This window comes from Maylandia zebra, linkage group LG16 (genome assembly GCF_041146795.1).
Source record: "Maylandia zebra isolate NMK-2024a linkage group LG16, Mzebra_GT3a, whole genome shotgun sequence".
NCBI lineage: Eukaryota > Metazoa > Chordata > Actinopteri > Cichliformes > Cichlidae > Maylandia > Maylandia zebra.
In genome coordinates, this window is record NC_135182.1 from 13888253 (window position 1) to 13907831 (window position 19579).

General features: G+C 38.4%; 2 protein-coding genes across 9 annotated transcripts; both read left to right on the forward strand.

Moving 5' to 3' along the window:
- The first annotated feature begins 459 nt into the window (after positions 1-459).
- Positions 460-5404, forward strand: si:ch211-184m13.4 (G-protein coupled receptor 183). Of its 4 annotated transcripts, none has more exons than XM_076874821.1 (4): positions 460-740; positions 3785-4144; positions 4480-4994; positions 5093-5404. In XM_076874821.1, exons 1-4 carry the CDS (start codon positions 581-583, stop codon positions 5255-5257), a joined length of 1200 nt encoding a protein of 399 aa, XP_076730936.1. In that variant the 5' UTR covers positions 460-580; the 3' UTR covers positions 5258-5404. The 4 variants fall into 4 exon arrangements, with proteins under 4 accessions (XP_076730936.1, XP_076730937.1, XP_014266029.2 ...); XM_076874822.1 differs by lacking the exon at positions 460-740 and adding an exon at positions 759-955; XM_014410543.3 differs by lacking the exon at positions 460-740 and adding an exon at positions 760-915.
- Positions 5405-12689: 7285 nt separating this feature from the next.
- Positions 12690-18331, forward strand: gpr183a (G protein-coupled receptor 183a). Of its 5 annotated transcripts, none has more exons than XM_076874824.1 (3): positions 12690-12757; positions 13592-13703; positions 15628-18331. In XM_076874824.1, exon 3 carries the CDS (start codon positions 15646-15648, stop codon positions 16744-16746), a length of 1101 nt encoding a protein of 366 aa, XP_076730939.1. In that variant the 5' UTR covers positions 12690-12757; positions 13592-13703; positions 15628-15645; the 3' UTR covers positions 16747-18331. The 5 variants fall into 5 exon arrangements, with proteins under 5 accessions (XP_076730939.1, XP_004568033.2, XP_004568032.2 ...); XM_004567976.6 differs by lacking the exon at positions 12690-12757 and adding an exon at positions 13343-13387; XM_004567975.6 differs by lacking the exon at positions 12690-12757 and adding an exon at positions 13349-13472.
- Positions 18332-19579: the final 1248 nt, after the last annotated feature.

The following is a 19579-nucleotide window of genomic DNA, read 5'->3' on the forward strand; positions in this document are numbered from 1 at the left end:
CCAAAGAAAGTTGGCCAATTTCATGCTCCCAACTTTGTGGGAACAGTTTGGGGATGGTCCCTTGCAATTCCAACTTGGTTACGGACCAGTGCACAGAACAAGGTCTATGAATGAGCAAGTTTGTTGTGGAAGAGCTTGACTGACCTGCACAGAGTCCTGAACTCAATAGATCACCTTCAGGAATTAGAGTAGGGACGGCGAGCCAGGCCTCTTTGTCCAGCATCAGTGTCTGACCGGTGACTGACCAATTATGCTTCTAAAAGAATGGTAATAAATTCCCATAAACATGCCTAAAACTTGTGGAAAGCCTTCCCAGAAGAGTTGAAGCTGTTATAGCTACAAAGGATTGGCCGACATCATATCAAACCTGAATGTTACTCAAGATGTTACTCAAGTTCTATGGCTGTGAAAGATGGCTGAATACTTCATAATCTAGCATTATTATCACTCAGTGTTGGGGAGTAACGGAATACATGTACCGCCGTTAAGTATTTAAAATACAAAATATGAGTAACTGTATTCCGTTACAGTTACCGTTTAAAAAGGTGGTATTCAGAATACAGTTACTTTGTTGAAATAAATGGATTACACTGCGGTACTTTCCTGTTTCATTTTGTCGCGGGTCAGGACTGTTTGGGTTTTGTTTGACAGCTACATTCTGTTGTTCCAGGCGGCAGCGTTACGGTTGCCATGGTTACAGGGCGACGCTCGCTCTCTCTCTGCGACTGTGTGTTTCCTAGGTGAGAGAGCGCCTTTTCGTTGTTGTTGTTATTGTGCTAAGCTAACAGGCAGAATGCTACAAGCATAGCTCTAAAGAATGTAGCATCATGGGCAGTGTAGTCCGCAGAGAGAATGGACTGCCATACACGTTATGGGTCTGTGAGCGCGAGGAGGGAGAAAAAGGGGAGTGGAAAGGTACGAGTTGTCATCGAGGAAAAACGGGAGCTGGAAGCATGTAAATATAATAATAAGCACTTCAGCCAAGCTATTAAGACTCGACTGTACACCGTGTTCGTGTTTTCCTCCGAAAACAATAAGTTCCGTTGGAGCAGTCTTTCAACGCCTCTCTCTGTCTCTCGCAAGAAAAGTTGACCCACACAACAAAGTAAAGCTAGCTTTTGGCTACGAGCCGACAGGGACCCCGCCGTATTAGTCAGAGGTCCCTTTACTACAGCTCGGAGTCGCGGACCTTCAGTAATAGTAATAAATCACACGGCAATAGTACATTCACGTTGTTGTAAAAAGCATGATAATATATTAAGTAATCCAAAGTATTCAGAATACATTACTGTCATTGAGTAACGTAACGGAATACGTTACAGAATACATTTTGGGGCATGTATTCTGTAATGGAATACATTTTAAAAGTAACCTTCCCAACACTGTTATCACTTTCACCTTGAAGGAGAGGTCAGAGGTCAAATTTGACATCTTTATATGGTACTTTCTATATGTTAACAATACACACCACACTTATAAGAATCATAGTTTCTAAGTTCTAAGGCTTTTTGTCAATTTTGATCAATAAATCATTAAGTTTATCTTGAAGACCTTGGTGGATTTAAGCCAAACTTGAATGGATTTTTAACATGACCTCACTCTATACCTTTTTTCAAGCTACTTAGATTACTGTGACCTGGATGACTGAGAACCTGCACAGACATATTTACAGACAGAAAGACATACATGCATTCACTTTTGTTTTTTGCTTTTTTGTTTTTTTCACTCATCAGTTTCAATTATAAAGGTTTTACAGTCATGTGTCATGAGGGAAATGGCAACTCCAGCTGTCAGGTGGCTGCTGACACTGCTAGCTGTAGCTACACAGTTAAAATGAGTCATAATTTATTAGAATTAGCGGGGATTTCCCTCCATCAACGCCACTGGACTATTCTTCATCGTCTTGATGTTTTCACTTTAAAATACAAAACAGTCCAAAATGTTGGGGCACCTAATTTCCATCAGTGAAGTAGTATGAGCACACTGCGTCTTTTGTTTGCAGTGAAGCTCGTGTTGCACCTTCCTTTGCCAACACAGATTCACATTGCCACATGTAACCGCTATAACTATTCTCAGAATTTAACACCTTGTATTTCAGTTTAGAGTGTTTATATGTTTTTAATCTTTCAGGCGGGTTGGTGGTTTTGATTTGTACATGCACATATATATATATATGGAGACACAACTGCCTTCAGACTGTTAGTGTTTCATTCACACATCAAGCAATACTTTAGCTTCCTGCTATATCTTCCATCAGTACCATCTCAGGCCTTCTGCATTTACCTCAGCTACATAAGAGTATGAACTTGAAAAACCTCAGAGACGGGAACGTAATAAAACCTCACACTCTATCACTTCATCTAACCTTTCTCAAAACGGCGCTGCACCCACTGCCAGCAGCAGTGAAAGTGACTCCTATGTTAACTGCAGTCAATTCAAATCATATCACAACTCCTTCTGTGGTATGCATGTAAGTCTTGCTTTTGAATATATTCAGACTCTACAAGAAGAAGTAATCAGTTCTAGTCAACCTACACGGTCCTTTTTTTCAATCCTGCTCCCAAATGAGGTGCATACTCTTCGACACAAGACAGAATAAGACAAGATAGGATATATTGTATCTTCTCCTTATGCCCAGATCACGTCATATCTTTCTCTTTCTAAATTGTAAGACGATTTGTATTTATGTACTGTAGTACCCTTTCTACTCTATTTGAGCACTTGTAATGCTTTCTACTACAAATCCCATTCGCCCAATCACACACATTCATATCGTTTTTTGTTTAACACTCACACACACACAAACTCACAGGGACAAACCCTCACTCGCTGCTGACGGATGCCTCAGGGCCAAGTCAGGGTTCAGCATCTTGCCCAAGGGTACTTCGACATGCTGACTAGTGAATTGGTAGACAACCTCTTTGTTTCCAAATCTCATAATCTTTTAGTTACTCCACTGTGCAACTAACAAAAACTCAAATTAATTTAAATTAATTTGATTTCCCCCTTAGTTTGCATCACAAACCCTCCCCTCAAACAAGATTTCTGCCACCACAAACAGTGCAAACCTGTGATGGTTTATATATATTTTGTCTGCATAAAGGAAAAAAACAAAAACAAAATTGAAGTCACACATCACAGTCCAAGTGGCTTCTTGTTGTCACACTTTAAGTGTTAATACCCAATAACGATAAACTTTTAGAAATAACATATATGAATGTTACTGTTATGTTCTCAGCATGTATGTAAATTTATGCCACATATATGTATGTATATGCATGTAAATACATAATGACTACCTGCCTCACAGCTTGTGATTTAAAGTAGCATTGTCATCCCAATTAAAAAGTAAAAATACTAAAAAAACTGAAATGGCAAATAGGATGACAATTGATACAAGTACAATATATCTTAAATGAGGGTATTTTAATGCATTGCATGTCCTGGGGGACAGGATGTTAACATGCAACTACTGTTGTTGTTCATGTGTGACATTTACCCAAATGTAATGTGTGATGTCAGAAAGGAGAGGTGGGATTTGAACACTTCACATAAACTTTGCAAAGATATTTCAAGCCTTGCTGCTTCTTTTACAACCATAACTAGCAGACTCTGCAGCATTTACAGTTAAAAAATACTTGGTTACTCTGTTTCTAACTGTAAGTATTCCTTATTATAGTTTTCTTTGTCTATATAGCAGCACAGTGGTCTGTTGCTCCTGTATTTACATGCATTTTCCTGCCTGTGTTGATTTATTATGACATTCTTTCTTATTTTCATAAAGTGACAGGCAAGATGGCTGGTGGAAACATGACCCTGGACTCTGTTGCAGTTCCATCAAACCAGAGCAGCTGTGATGTGTTTGTATACCAAAGAGCCGCAGTGGTCCTTTTCCCCATTTTCTACTCTGTGGTATTCATCATCAGCACATGCGGCAACAGTTTGGTTCTCCGTGTCATCTGCCAGAGAAAACAGAAGTTCAACTCCACCTCCATTTATCTGGTCAACCTTGCTTTATCTGATGCTCTGTTCACACTGGCACTTCCTGGGAGAATTACCTACTACATCCGTCACTTTGACTGGCCTTTTGGTGACCTTCTCTGCAAAGTGACCACACTTCTTTTCTTTACAAACACATATGCAGGTAATATGAGAAATTTTGTCATTGTACTTTTGGAGCTTGTCTTTGTGTATGTCTGTACAGGTGCTGCCAGATCTTTATACTAGTTTTAGTTCACTTTTTTCTATTTAGAAAGACACATGCAAAACATGTCAGTAATTACAGACATGACCAGTACATCATATCTGTCACATATGACATATATATCTACTAACACTCAAAAAGCATTGCATTTAAACTTTTGAAATACATGAAACATTTCCAAATGTTCAACAACAAAACAAAATGCTCAGATTGCAACTGGGATGGTGAACGCAATAAGCAGAAGCTGTGTGTCACTTCCATTACATTCTCACCAGGTATCGGCTTCATGACCTGCATCAGCTTGGACAGATACCTGGCCATGGTGCATCCACACCGGCTGCAGTGTTTAAGGAGTGTAAAGGTTGTTCGAAGGGTGTGCTGCCTGGTCTGGGCTCTAGTTTTTCTGGAGGTAGCGCCTCTGCTGTTCCGCAGCATGCTGCATGAGCATCAGGGAAGACGAACCTGCATGGAGTACTTCAACTTCGAGGGCTCCCGCTTCACTCCGTATCTTCTGATTCTGGCCTGCGTTGTGTCCTTCTGCTGCCCGCTTACCATTATCATGTGCTGCTACGCCAAGATCAACATTAAACTGCGAGATGCAGCTAAAAAGAACTCTGTAACTGGTCGCTCAAGGAGGAATCACAGGGCCAACACTATTATTCTGCTCATCCTCCTCACCTTCATCGTATGTTTTAGCCCTTATCACGTCAATGTCATCCAGTTTATGGCCAGAAAAATACACCACCAGCCAACCTGTGAAGAACTGAGAGCCTTTAAAGTGTCTTTACAGGTGAGAACTGCTGTGTTTTCTTTTTTCAATTGATTTTAAAATGTCCCCGTCATTTCTCTTTCTTTTTTTCCTTTTCATAATTTACCCTTACCTTCTAGATTACCGTTTCGTTAATGAACTTCAACTGCTGCTTGGATCCAGTCATCTACTTTTTTGCCATTAAGACATACAAGAAGAGAGTGATGAGCCTGTTTAAAGACTATCTCTATACTTCCGGCGCCTCCTCCAAAATGACAGCTGAGAACAGCAGCAGCAACACCTGAGAAACCACAGCTGATTCTGCAAGATGCACATATAGAACATATGCCACAGACCTATTTTCCCATGCTAAACTAAAAAAGAAAGAAAAAGAAAAGGGCTTTATTTTACGTAGTCTCTTCTGCTGATGTGTTTTTTTAAATCCCTTCCATCTAAAATATATATCAATTGTGTATGGACACATGCAGTGTATGTGCCTTAATTTAGCTGTAAAAAAATGAACTAAATCCTTGTTCTGCTGTTAGTGTTGCACCCAGTATTTGTTTGTACTGTATGTATTGCCAAGTGGTTTTGTTGTTGTTGTTTTTGTTCATATGATGGCCTTTTCTTTTTTTCTTTATGTGTTTTCTTTATTATTATTTTTTAGTTTAGTTTTTTAATTTGTTTGATTTTGTTTTTTGGTTACAATGTGTATTCAGTCTAGTATCAACAGCGTCATACAGTAATCGTAAAAGGAAGTTACTCTAATCCATGTTTTCGTGGTAAAAGGGATTTTGTATAGTTATGTATTTGTACATTGTTAAGAAAATGTCCCAACCTATGTGTTTGTTTCCAAACTCTTTCTGAAAATACTGTGGCCATTAACGCAACACGGAAGCAGCTTGTACTTCCTTTTTTTGTTAGAGAAGCACATACCCAGCCAAGTCTTGGGTGAAATTTTTCACTGTAAGAGGAACCATTTGAGCAAATTTGTAAAGCATACGCTCCTGCTATCAAAGATGTTATTCATATGATCCCAGCAGTATTACGTATTTCACAAAATGGAAGAACTGCGGGTAGGACAAAATGAGAACATGTCACACTTCTCTCTTTCATACCCACATCTGAGTTTTGTGTGGGAGTACGCAGATGAAAATCACCACTTCCTCACCCACCTTTCCTGCTCCCCTATCATAGGCCTCATTCCTGCTGGGCTCCACATCTTGTGGTGAGGGTACACTGTGTATTTTATGTGTGTATGTGTGTGTGTTTGTGTGTGCACTCCTTGCAAATTTACGCAGGTGCACATTGTCTGTTTATAGCACAAAGTGTCATATTTAAATTTAACCTTTCGCATTTCCTGAGTTTTTCTGGAGATGTTGCCCTTTAGTTTTACATCGAAAACAATGTGCATAAACTATTCTATAAAGAAACATTAAACTGCTTTGAATGATTACTAATTTTTTTTTGTTGTTTTTTTTATTGCTGGGGAATTTATTCACTTGTCAAGACACGGGCTACACAAACAAGGAAACAATTTTTTTCCACTTCTAGTCTTCTGAGGTTCTGAGGAAAACACAGTGAAATGAAAAAAAAATGAAAGATGATTAAAACAGAAAGCAACATCATTGTCAGATCAGAATAGTAAAGGTTAATGAGTTCTACTAAGTAAATCCGAATTACCTTGAATGATTTTACATATTTTATTAAGGTAAATTAAGAAACATTTTATGTGTTCATATATGGGACACAAGCATTTGACGTATATGATGAAAATGTATAAATAAAGACAATAATACTAACAACATTAAGCAGCATTAATGGAAATGGCTTCATTTGTTTGAGATCTGCTCAGTAATTCACTGTATATTGTATGAACCTGATTAAGTCTAAGTGATCCTTAAATTAGGAGAAAAATGATCATTTAACAGATCAAACATAGAGGTTGTTAGAAACAGCATTTTAGCTCATCAGACATGGTAACCACAAAGGCAAACGAAACACTTCCTAGTGTGAGAAAATTAAGCAATAAATTGTTTATCACATCTGGCAAGAACCCGCAAGTTTGATATGCTATGTAGATCTTTAGATAGAGTACCAAACTCTGGTGCAACACAAGAAGTTCTCGTGTGTGTGTGTGTGTGTGTGTGTGTGTGTGTGTGTGTAGGGGTGTGTGTGAGAGAGAGAAAGAGTGAGTGTGTGTTTGTGTTTTGTTTGTTTGTTTGTTTGTTTGTGCATGGGCAGCACAGAATTAATGAGGTTAGCAGGAAATTGTTGCTGCTATTTTAGCTGCAACAAAGACAAGCTTGTTATGTTAATAAGTATATTCTATATTAGATGCTCGGATGTGAGAATGCAATGGGCTGGTAATTAACTTTTTACCCTGTTCAAGCTGGGATAAGGTAGTTATGAAAGTGGATGGATGGATTAATTTGGGATTAATTTAGTTTGGGTACAGGGTGAGCAATCTGAGCAGTGAAGCCCACACTTTTCTTTACCCCAACCACCACTGAGACATTCTCAAGAGACATAATCTCTCCAGCGAGTCCTGGGTCTGCCCCTGGGCCTCCTCCCAGTTGGACATGCCCAGAATACTTCACAGAAGAGATTTCCAGGAGGCATCCTTGTCCGATACCTGGACCATCTCAACTTTCTATGTGAAGAAACAACGGCTCTACTTTGAGTCCCTCTTGCATGACTGAGCTCTTCACCCTATCTCTAAGAGCCACTCTTTGAAGGAAAATAATTCTGCTGCTTGTATCTGTGATATCTAATGAGCTTGGAAAGAAAGTGATTAGATTTCTTTAACGTTTTTTTTTTTTTTTAAGGTTTCAGCTCTCATCTGAGAAGCTTCTTCAGGTAAAAAGCAAATGGTAAAGAGTCCCAGGTATTTAATCCCTAGTGGGAGTTGTTAAGAGTGTCGTTGACCCACTATTGATCATGTGCCTCATCACATGCTCCAAGGTGTGAAAAAGGTTTTGGGCGAAACCATTGTGAGACTTTGCCTCGCCCCATTATGTGACCCATTGAGATCATCTGATGCAAGATGTGAGTGGGGTTGAGGCACCTCGGATGGGATCTCAAAACTGCATTGTAGGTGCCAGAGAGTTGGTGTCATAAGACACCCCCTCTGTTCAAAGATGCTTGTTCACAGTGGGCATAGATGGTCTCTTTCACTCCTCTTTCCAGCCATCTGTCTTCTCTATAGTGTATAAAAGCCTATTTCTTCTTAAAAGGTGCACAATTGCAGAGGTGGGAAGCAATGAAGCAAAAAATCCTGTGTTACTGTACTTAAGTAGAATTTTCCATTATCTTTACTTTCCTTGAGTATTTAGTTTTCTGGAAACTTTTTACTTTTACTTTTTACATTTATTTTCTTACAAATATCTCTACTTCCTACTGCTTACATTTTCAAAACAGGGTAGTTACTTTTGGTTTAAGACATTTGAGGAGTTATTATTTCACGCTACTGTATACCTTCAATCCTGAATGTTTTTGATTCAATCACCACGGCTTATCATGAAAAAGGCAAATGAAAAAGACAAAATCATGTAATTTATGCATGATTTACTGCGCAATATTCAGGTGTTCTTACTTCAGCATCTAGCTACCCCTACAGAGAGAAATGAGCACAAAGAGTGACATTTTGTTTTTGTTTAAAAGTGGTAGGTAATTTCAAATGTAGCGTTTCTATCAGCTCAACAAACATCAGCAAACACACAAACTGTTTCTGTGAAGCTTAGGGCACACTCTGTATGCTAGTTAAAGGTACAATTGCGATATTTCCCAACAGGAGAAAAGAATGAGAGCTCACGTCACTCAAAGATGGAGCAAGATGTATGAAAGACAGGAAAGGAGAGGAAGACAGAGTTCTATTTAAAGGTAAGAACAGCTAGTTATGGAGCAAGAGACATTGGAAAAGAGAAAAAAAAGTACTTTTGTGAAATCTGAAATGCAATTTTTTATTTTTTTTTTTAAATTGAGATCCCAAGGGAGACTCCCCCCCCCCCCCCCCCCCCCCCCCCCCCCGTATTTATTGAACTTCCATTGGTACCTGTGAAGCTGTACAAAACCGTGCAGCTAGATGTTACAGTTTTTCTCGATTGCTTAAACAAATTTTTTGAAACTATGCCTCGTATTCTCAAAACACAAATCCATAACATCTCACCCAATTTCCCAAACATCGTATTTTGAGGTCAAAATGAAGCTCTACACCCAAAACCATACCCTATGGTTGCAGTAACAGTTCACCACATCTGACTCATGTGGTAAAGCAGGGGCATAGTGTTTACAGTTCAGTGTTTACAGTGGGTGTCCGTTTTGGAAAGTGTCATTATGGTTATTAAATTTGGGTTCACGAGACTGGTTATAGTGTTTAAGCAATCAAGAAAAACTGTAAGATCTTTCTCCTACTTATGAATAGCACTCAGTGTGCTGCTATGTTGAGCATATAGTAAGAATAAAAGGAGGCAGAAATAAAATGAGTTCTGTCTTTTTGCTAATATAATTTTATTACATTAATATAGCACAAGGTTCAGTTTGCTTTGGACAAAAATAGCTGGTAGAAACATCTTATAAAGAGTTATCTTTGTTTACTTTCTTACTTTAAGTTTATTTCAGAGCCTTTACCTGTACGTATACTCCACTTTTGCTTCAGTGTAAAAGTTGAAACAGTACTTCAACTTTTACAAGATTATTTTTAAACCCACTTAATTACAGAATGTCTGCATTTTAGCCACCTCGCCACACGTGTAAGGAAAATCTATTTGTGTGTTGAGCAGCAGAGTTGAGTTGAGTATGTGGTTTGCGCCAATAAAAGACTCGTCAAATCTTCTCTACTACTGTCAAACAGCTTATTCTGCTATTAACGCTTGTTTGGTGTTGGTTATTGGATCAGATTATTGATGTCTGAAAAATAAACAAGACATATTGCTAATTTATCAATTTATTAATATAACTAACAGGAGCCTCAGTCCTCCAAGATGACAATGCTCGTCCCTGTAGAGTGGGGTTTCCAACAATATAAACAGGGGTGCACATAAGTGGTCTGCAGGTGTGCATTCGCTGTCAAAATAAAAGACGCGCACCAGATAAGAAGTTGCAATGCGTGTTTGCGTACATAAGATTTTCTGGAGGAGGACAGACATTAGTTTAGAACTCTTAAAGATGTCGAAGAAGCAAGCTCCTGTAAGCAGTTACTTTGGTGTTCCTCCACCTCCAAAGAAATGTCAGAAGGAGTCCGAACCGCAAAAGAAGCGCGTATTCTCGGAAAAGTGGTTGCAGGAGGTGAGCCGGCTTCAAACAAATGATGAACGCACAGATTTATGATTACATACTCTCTCCATTCCATCCGAAGTTGAATAGACTTTTTATTTGACTTTTATTCTTGAGTAGAAATAAAATGAAACAGCACAGGATTCTGTTACCTTTGGGATCAGACCAGTTCAATCAGTTAGAAAAACAGATTTAATTTGCTGGGCAAGGTTGTTGTCAAAGAAGATACTAAAGAGAAGTACTTGTGTAAGATAAACTACCTTAACCACTGTACGTAGATCTCAAAGAAATTCCTGAAATTGTCAATTATCTCTGAGTTGCTTTAGCTTAATTGTGCAAAACTCTTGAGCCAGCCCTAATTTCTTTACACTGTATATTGATAGGAAAATGGGGGAAAATCTGATTTTAGTGAAACATTTTAAACATTTTACCAGTTAATTTTAGTTTTCAAATTTCAATATCTATCTATTAATTCCATGCAATTTCCTCTAGTTAGGGCAATGTGTACACCCTGCATGCACAGATAGTGACATAAATCTCTTTTAGGCCTGCTGATTCCAACACTGACTTGAAATTTATCTCTTTTTGTTGCAGGTAGAAGAACTGTAAAGGCATTACTGCCATCCTGTGACTTCTTTATGCTATGACGCAAGTACTGTGTGTACCATGTGTTGGGAGCGAAGCTTTGACCTTCTCGTTTTCTTTCTCCTGTTGCAACATAATCTAAATATCTCAACCCGCAGTGCATTCCACTTGCCAGAAGAGAGCACTGCTCCTGGGTAGATGCTCCTGATCTGACGGAGAGAGTTTGATAATCGGCCAGATACAGTTAAGAAAAACTGTTGTGACATGACAAGAAAGGCACATGTATAAGGATTGCAAGAGCATAGTTATTGCGACATGTCCTCTGCTCTACATGGTCCCACTTCCCGCTAATAAACTGTATAAAGTCATTGTCATCACAGGAACCCATTGGTCCACAGGCCACTGAATTGCATTAATGTTGAAATGATGATTTGTAAATATGTTTAAAAGTAGTTATATGAACTTGGTTTTGAAGTTCTTGTAGCCAGAACAGCATCAGCTGTTATTGTCCTATAAATGAATTAAAGTAAATTGTGCTCTCAAATATTAATGCAATCACCGTATATACAATTTAGTCTCATGGGAATTTTGTTACTTGGTAGATTTGTTTTTGGCTTGTTTTCAGCAGTATGATGAATAGCCACAGGAGTTTCCTGTTGCTGTTGCACTATACTGAACCACAAGCTGAACAGCCTTTAAAAGATTGCTATCGCACTATTGATAAGCAACTCTACACATTTTTAAAATCTGTTAGTGTAAAAACTACGCTATACACCCTGTGAGTAGACCAGCCAATTCAATATGTGACATTTGTAAATCATGAACAGTTTTTTGTTTTTTGTTTTTTTTATTTAATGAGGGCAAAATTAAGGTTTTAGCTTAATGTTAAAAATTAGCAGTGTTTGGTTTCACGTGTCCTATATATTAATACTACCAAACCACAGTTCTGAACTGATTATGAACTATTTGAATACACTGACAAGTGACACATAGATCATACTACTTTTTCTATGCTGCCAGTGTGGCAGCATGGTCTTTACAGCCATGGTGACAATGTTTGTGTGCCATAATATGCAACTCAGGAGGAAATCCTTTTCACTGTTTCTCTGTCAAAACTTCCTTCCATGTGCACAGGATGTACAAATTTTGTTTAATTTTAAATTAAATTTTTTTTTTTTTTTTTACCAATTTCTCATTTTATTAGTCTTTGTTTTACGCAACTGATTTTGTTGTTATTGTCACAAAAAAAACTATCAGATATCTTTAACAAAAACCCAAGATTTACAAGAAATGTAAAAATGTTATTAGTGGCTTAGCCTTTGCACTGGTACAATATGTCTACTATGAATAGCAATGGTAAAATTCTTTGCCTTTTGTCTGTCATCACCGGGCGTGTTCTGGCTGTCTAAAGACCAGTGAGTCAGACGCACAAGGACAGGCCATGAGGAAGTTAACTGCTTCCTCTCTCTCACTACCAGACATGTTTTGAAGGAAGAAAGTTTGTGGCCAACAAAAAAAAAAACCCCAAAAAAACAAGAACAACAGAAATTCTTTTAGAAATATTTCCATTTCCCACCACCTTAACAAGCATTTAATAGATGTTCTTAGTGATTTTTTTAATTTTTCTTTGAAGTTTGAAGTTGAAGTTCTTCCACACCTTAAAAGCAGTGAACTGAATGACTGAATGGAAAAACAAAAGGTGCAGAAAAGATATTTATGCTCTCCACTATACAGTTGCCATCACACTTCACATCCTGTAGTTGTGCGCGTTCAAATTCAAAGTATCCTAAAGGGCGGTGGTGATTTAAAGGTGTTAAAACCACAGGATAACTGTTGCTATAAGCTGTAAGTATACCGAATTTGAAGCTCTAATTTGAGCATAGCAATAGCATTTTGTCTTAAAGTTAATTGATGCCTTCAGAAAACCTGCTCATTTAAAAGCACAGGTATGTAAAATCATTTTTTCTTTTTTCTCTGCAATATATCAAAGCATAACCACATAATACAGTGAAACCAGTCTCTGATCTCTTACTCCAAAGCATGTTTGCGACTACCACATTTGCCTGCGGGGATTCTTTACTATATTTGTGTCGTCTCAGATCTGTGTGGTTCGTCAACTTTGAAAGTGAGCCTGAGCTAATAACATCAAAGCCAATGTATCTTTGGACTGAAGGGGAAGTTTATCACTCATTTAGCTATCACTCATTTGTTTAGTCTAGGGGAAAACTGATCAGAAGGAAGCGAATTACTCTGAGCTTGAATTGAGGATTACTGGAGAGAAGTGCGGTGCTGTTGTGGGCCAGTCTCTTTACAATAATACATTAAGAAAAACATAATTGCTGTGTTGCATATATGATTTTATAAAAATGCTGACGGTCATACTCCTGCACCTGAAGCAACATCCTCCCATGAGTACTCACATGGGCACAGCATGTGTATGAAACCTACATTTTGCCCCCCCGCTCAAAAAGTCACACATGACTCACCACCCACTTTTTAGACCACAAATGCCAATGAAATGATTTGTTTTATTTTGATGTAACGAGTGACACTGAGCACGTCTTTTGGCGTTATCAGTAGGTGTTTTGCAAGAGTTTTTTTTAAAGACAAAACTTTTGAAAAAGTTGAGTTAAAGCGAGAAAAGTGAGAGACGGGCAAACGGTGCGAAAGAAACAGAGAGAGAGAGAGAGAAACTGAGCGCTAGAACAGGATATTTTGTCACTATGGTTACTGGCAGGAGATACTGATCTTGATTACTTTGTCTTGTTATTTTCACCCAGGTCAGTGTGACGGTACCGCGCTCAGGGCAGCTGTGATATCTTTCCGCCAAAAATAACGTCGGTTGAATAAATGGGACTTCAAGTCTGATGAGCAGCACGTTCCATCTGTAAGGTAAGTTTCTCTCTGTGTTTTTTCCAAACTTTAACTTGTTTTGTAGTGTAACGGTGAACACCGTGTCTCTTTTGACTTGCCAAAATCAATTTCAGGTGATCATATAGATTAATATACGTGGACTAAATGTATGAAAACAGGGCATAGACTAGAGTCAGGAATTTACTCCACGTAAATGTCTCACACCAAAGCAAAAAAGTGTTTTTAAATAAACATTTTTAAATATCGTTACAATCTTCATCCTTTATTCTTTAATGTAATTGAATTTGGCAGATTCAGAAAAACAAAATACTCGCTCACTTGTGTAAACGTGACATTACCACAATCACATTACTAACTATCTTAAGAAACACACTTTTATAACACACACACTTCAAATTTGTGAAGTCATACAACAGCTTTTTGAAACTATTTAAACACAACAGTGTTCAATTCAATTCAATTTTATTTATATAGCGCCAAATCACAACAAAAATCGCCTCAAGGCGCTTCATAGATACAGAGAAAAACCCAATAATCTTAAGACCCCCTATGAGCAAGCACTTTGACGACAGTGGGAAGGAAACAGTGTTGTTGCAGGTTTGTCCAAAATGCAATTGGTGGGCCAGGAAACATTTTTCTCCACCCCACCATGTGGTCAAACAGATAGATAGAATGATAAGGCAGTCTCAATGTACACAATGTGGCACTCCAACTGCCTTCAAGGGTAGAGTACCTTGGGGAAGCTCACTTCCTCATACCCAAGGCCAGCTAGTAACACCGCTTTTTTTTTTTTAATAAACTTTTTTTTGTGCTGTTTATGTGACAGAGTTGCAGCTGCATTGAGAATAGCCGTTGAGCAGAGGCATTGTTCACTGACTTCCTTCATGGCACTTTTAACCACACGCGCTATGCCAGAAACGTCCTGTGAGTCAAAAATTTAAATAAAGGATTGGAACAGTTTGGAAATGAACGTGACTTGTGCTATTTTCCCTGGTAGTCACTTGAGACAGAAATATAAGAAATATAAAACCAATTTCATGTATGAAAAGGAAAATATGCTATATTAAAAAAAACAAACCACAATCATCTGTCAGAATAGAAAAGGAGAAGAGCTGCATATGCAGATTAAAAGCTAAATATGCTAACCTCACGCTGCGAAAAAGTAGCCAGTCGGGACATAAATGTACAACCTTTGGAGGCGTTCGTTTATCTTTTCGTAATGCATTATGAGGTTGGCTCAGGATTTTATGAATCATCTGGGTCGACGGGACTGTGATGTTTGAAAGCCAAGGCTTTGTACGTGTGGCTGTTTACATGTGCTTTGCAGTTCCAGTCTGTCACCAGTTCCTCTCAGATATCAGGTGTATCTTTGTTTGCACAAAATTTCAAACCACAAGATGGCACTACAAAGCAAAAAATCTATTTGTACCTTACAGCACTTTGTTCACAGTGTTCCCTGTTTCACAACTCATTGTTAACTCTTGCTGTTGACAGATCAGGTTTTACTTTCATGAAGAACAAAATAGTCAATTTGCTTGCTTTGACTGTCCATAGCAACAGTTTTTTTTTAAAATATAACTTTATAATTTGTTAGAGTTTAGAAACACAACCTAAAAGATAATGTCAGCATTGCCATTTAAGATTTTTTTTTAATGATACTGCCATTCACGTAACAATTTTGTAGACTGTGAGGAAATTGACTTTGAGACATGCTCCTTTTACTTCCCTTTCGAAACACGGTCATGGATCTGTAACCCTCTATGTGTTCTCACACCAATGTTGACAATAGTTTCATATCATCATAAAGAAAGTCTCAGCAGTTCAGTTTATTTATTTTTTTTCCTTTAATTTGTTACATACAAAAAATAAGAAAAAAACTCAAAGCAATGTGTTACTCTCTAGATTGAAACCAAGTGTGATTGTATTTTTTTCTTTTATGCAGATACTCAATAAATTTAAGATGGGTTCTGCCGCCGCAACCACAACCGTCAACAGTACCTCTAACTGTACCACCCTGTATGCTCATCGGGAGTATGCCAAAATCCTCATGCCTCTTTTCTACAGCCTTGTGTTCTTTGTGGGACTGTTTGGTAACTGCCTGGCCCTCCATGTAATCCGTCCCAATCTGAAGAAGATAAACTCCACTACCTTGTACTCTCTCAACCTGGTCATATCCGACATCCTCTTCACCCTCTCTCTGCCTTTGAGGATCATCTACTATGCTTTGGGTTTCCACTGGCCACTAGGAGAAGCTCTGTGCAAGATCTCAGGCCTTATCTTCTATATCAACACCTATGCGGGAGTCAACTTCATGACCTGTCTCAGTGTGGACCGCTTCATCGCCGTGGTCTTGCCTCTGCGTTTTGCCCGACTCAGGAAAGTCAGTAACGTGCGCTACATTTGTGTTGGCGTGTGGCTGCTGGTCCTGGGTCAGACACTCCCACTGCTTTACATTAACATGTGCCACAATGAACCTGATGGCTACATCACCTGCATGGAATACCCCAACCTTGATAAAGTTCCACATATTGCCACTACACTGATTGGTGCTGTTGGCTTGGGTTATGTTATCCCTGTCGTCACCATCCTGGTGTGTTATTCTGTCTTATGCTCCAAGCTTCACTTAACAGCCAAGAACAACCATTTAACAGAAAAGTCCGGCAGGAGCCGCAAGGCCATCGGAGTGATCTGCTGCGTGTCCGTGGTGTTTATCGTGTGCTTCAGCCCCTACCACATTGACCTCCTGCAGTACATGATCCGCAAGCTGGTGTCGGAACCCGACTGCAGTCAGCTCACAGCCTTTCAGGTGTCACTGCACATCACCGTATGTCTGATGAACCTCAACTCCTGCTTGGATCCGTTTATCTATTTCTTTGCCTGTAAGGGCTACAAAAGAAAACTCCTGAAAATCCTGAAGGTGCACGTTAGCATGTCATTCTCCAGCGCAGTGAGAGTGTCTCCTGAAGGTTCCTCCAAGGATTTCCTCGACGGTAACAAGATCCAGCTAAACAGCTCAGTTATGGGAACAGTCACAGAACGAAGATCCCACTATCACGACTGATCTAAAGAATTAAGGGACAAAGAGCTGCACAGAATAAGAGGAATCTTTTTGTTTCGTTTTGTTTTTCTCAGGGTGACTTTTCTCAAAGATAGTGTCTCAAATAAAGAGGTTTTAACCTTTAAATGGACTTTTGCATCATCACAAATGCCCAGCATCTGTAGACACTGGAAATGGATTGTTTTCCACAAGTGAAAGCACTCAAAGGACATTTCTGGAAATGTCTGAGAATTCAAGGAGGAACCTGTTGCAGAGCTAACATGGAGAATGGGAGGAAACCACAGTACCAATAGAGCCACACAGGTCTGGAAGGCACCAGCCTGGATTCAAAACCAGCAAGCTCACATCAAAGGCACTCACTTACAGTGATACTTCTATGAACTGAAATGTAAGGATGAATTAGATCTGACAGAAGTTTCATTCTCATACAGAATCACGCTTCAATTGTCTTTTATTTTCCCCAAGTTTCGGTTCAGCTTTCAGGTGTAATAGTTCAGGGAAATCGACAGAGATTATTCCAACTCTCTGCCAACCTTAAATGTTTGCAAAAGCAACATATTTAATGTTTTCCTGTTTGGATAATCATGCATTGTTATTTAGTGGCTTGAGGATGAGGTTGTTTTTTTATTGTTTGTTTGTTGTTTATTTAAAGAGACGTTTGCAACAACTTTAACTGTTCTGGATCTGTTTCTATAGTTATTATTTTCTGTCTGCGCAAGAGTTAGAGACGCAGTGGTTTCAAGTGCTATATGTTCCACCACCAGCAGTTTGTTATGTTTCTTGTTGAATTTTATGGTCTATATTTTAGGTTTAATGTGTGAACAACACACAGCATTTACCACATGTAAATAGGCCACAGGAACGGCCGTCATAAAACTGTATGCCATGTGTAGTGATATATTTATAAAACCGCTGAAAAACTGCAGAAACTGCATTTCACCCTGTGGTTTGCTAAGTGATTAACATCTGTTAAGTCAGTCATAAAACTGTTTAGCTTTGCGAGCGAGCTCGTAGTACTCAACAAAAAATTTGGGGGCATTAGAAATCTTTAAATATGTAACCATTATACCGTACTTTCGGAAGGGTGCTAAACTTATTCTTTAGTATGATTTTAGAAGTACAACTAGTGCAATAAAGCCTGAGGTAGACCAATCATCATACATGTGTGGCTGGAATTACCCGAAGAAACGGAAAGCATTGCAAAACTCTAAATTCACAAAAAAATAAAGTGTAGCTAAATCTGAAGATAGTTAGAAAACCTTTAAAGGCCCTTGATCTTTGCCAGTCTTTAAGTTTAATTGATTGTAACTTTATAACACATTGTATTATTTACTTTAGTTCAATCTGTTACTTTTCTTATTGGAGCAGCTCTAACAGCATCATTTTCTTGGGGATTATAAAGTATTCTGATTCCGATTCTGCCCAGATACTGATATGCTTTTTTTCCTTTTTACTGCACCTTGTGTAACTATAATTGGTAAATGAAAACTCTTCACAGCATTGTTTTTGGAGCAATTGTCACTTCAATGCTTGACATGTTTATGCAGCACTGTACATAATAAATGACTTGTAATAATTATTAATAATGTTTTGGATGTGACTGAGATTGTGTTTATATTGTGGGTATATCCGCTTCTTGCTGGATGCAAACAGCAGCTCTGTTTATAGTATATTGAGTCACCACTACGAATCGTTCTTAGATTTAACACCCATTTCACGTTATCTCACAACACCATCACCTTCCCACTGAACTAGAAGGCCATGAAGGGATGTCAGGTCTGGTTATTAGAAATTCAGTCAACACAGATGTGTTTTATCAGTGAAGCAGCAGAAATTGTGCACATATAAATTTCAATATTTGAGGTAAGAAAGAATTATAAAATATAACAGAATATTGCATGCATCCAACAATATTTTTAAGGACATTGAGAAATGAGCACTAGTTTAACTAATTTAACTGGTTAAGTAAGCCAAATGCTTGGTCTGAGGTTTGAGAAAAAAGAACAGTGGTGTGGTGGAATGCAAACTCTCACCTCTTGCATAGCAGCCTGCACCCAACAGTACACCACCATGAACTTATACCTTTCAGCACAAAGTTCAGAGAGCGTCTACTGTAAGCTGGCATCAAAAGGTCTGAAAAAATATGTGCGAGGATTTATTTTTACTGCCTTCGCATTTTGGAAAGGTGTAAACTTTTTGCTTTTAGTTTGAATTACACATGTGTTGGGAGACTGTGACAGGCCTTTTGGTCGGTTCAAGCTACTGAAGACAGTTTGAACTTTAGTTCTAGAATTTGATCTTATATTTGTTTACATATCTTGCACAATTCTGTCTAATTTGCTAAGATTGTGAAACAGTGGCCTTTTTTGGCTGTTGTGTTTAGAACAGAGCAGAACAGAAGGAATATTTCTGAAGGAGGCTTTGATATGCGATTGCAAAGAAACGGAGCACAATGTTAAAAAAAGACTAACTAGTGAGAAGTTCAGCAGCGTTTAACGCTTATGTGTCACTATAACATATGCCAGGGTGGCAGCAAACCCACAGAGCAAAACACATGGCACCATTTACAAAGTACAGTACTGTGAAGAACTTTGAACTTTGGAACGCAAGGGGTTTGTAGCACTTATTACAGAAAAATTTTATATATATGAAAAAATGCTAAGAGTGCCATTAAGTGAAGAAATCAGAGGTACTAAGAGTATCCAAAAACTGTGCCACTGATTTGTAAAAATTAGCAGTTGGGTGGAATTGCTATCAAGAAATTTACAAGTATGTAAATATAAAAGACATCAAAACATCAACAGAAAAACTTAAAGCATCTTAGTATTTGTATTAA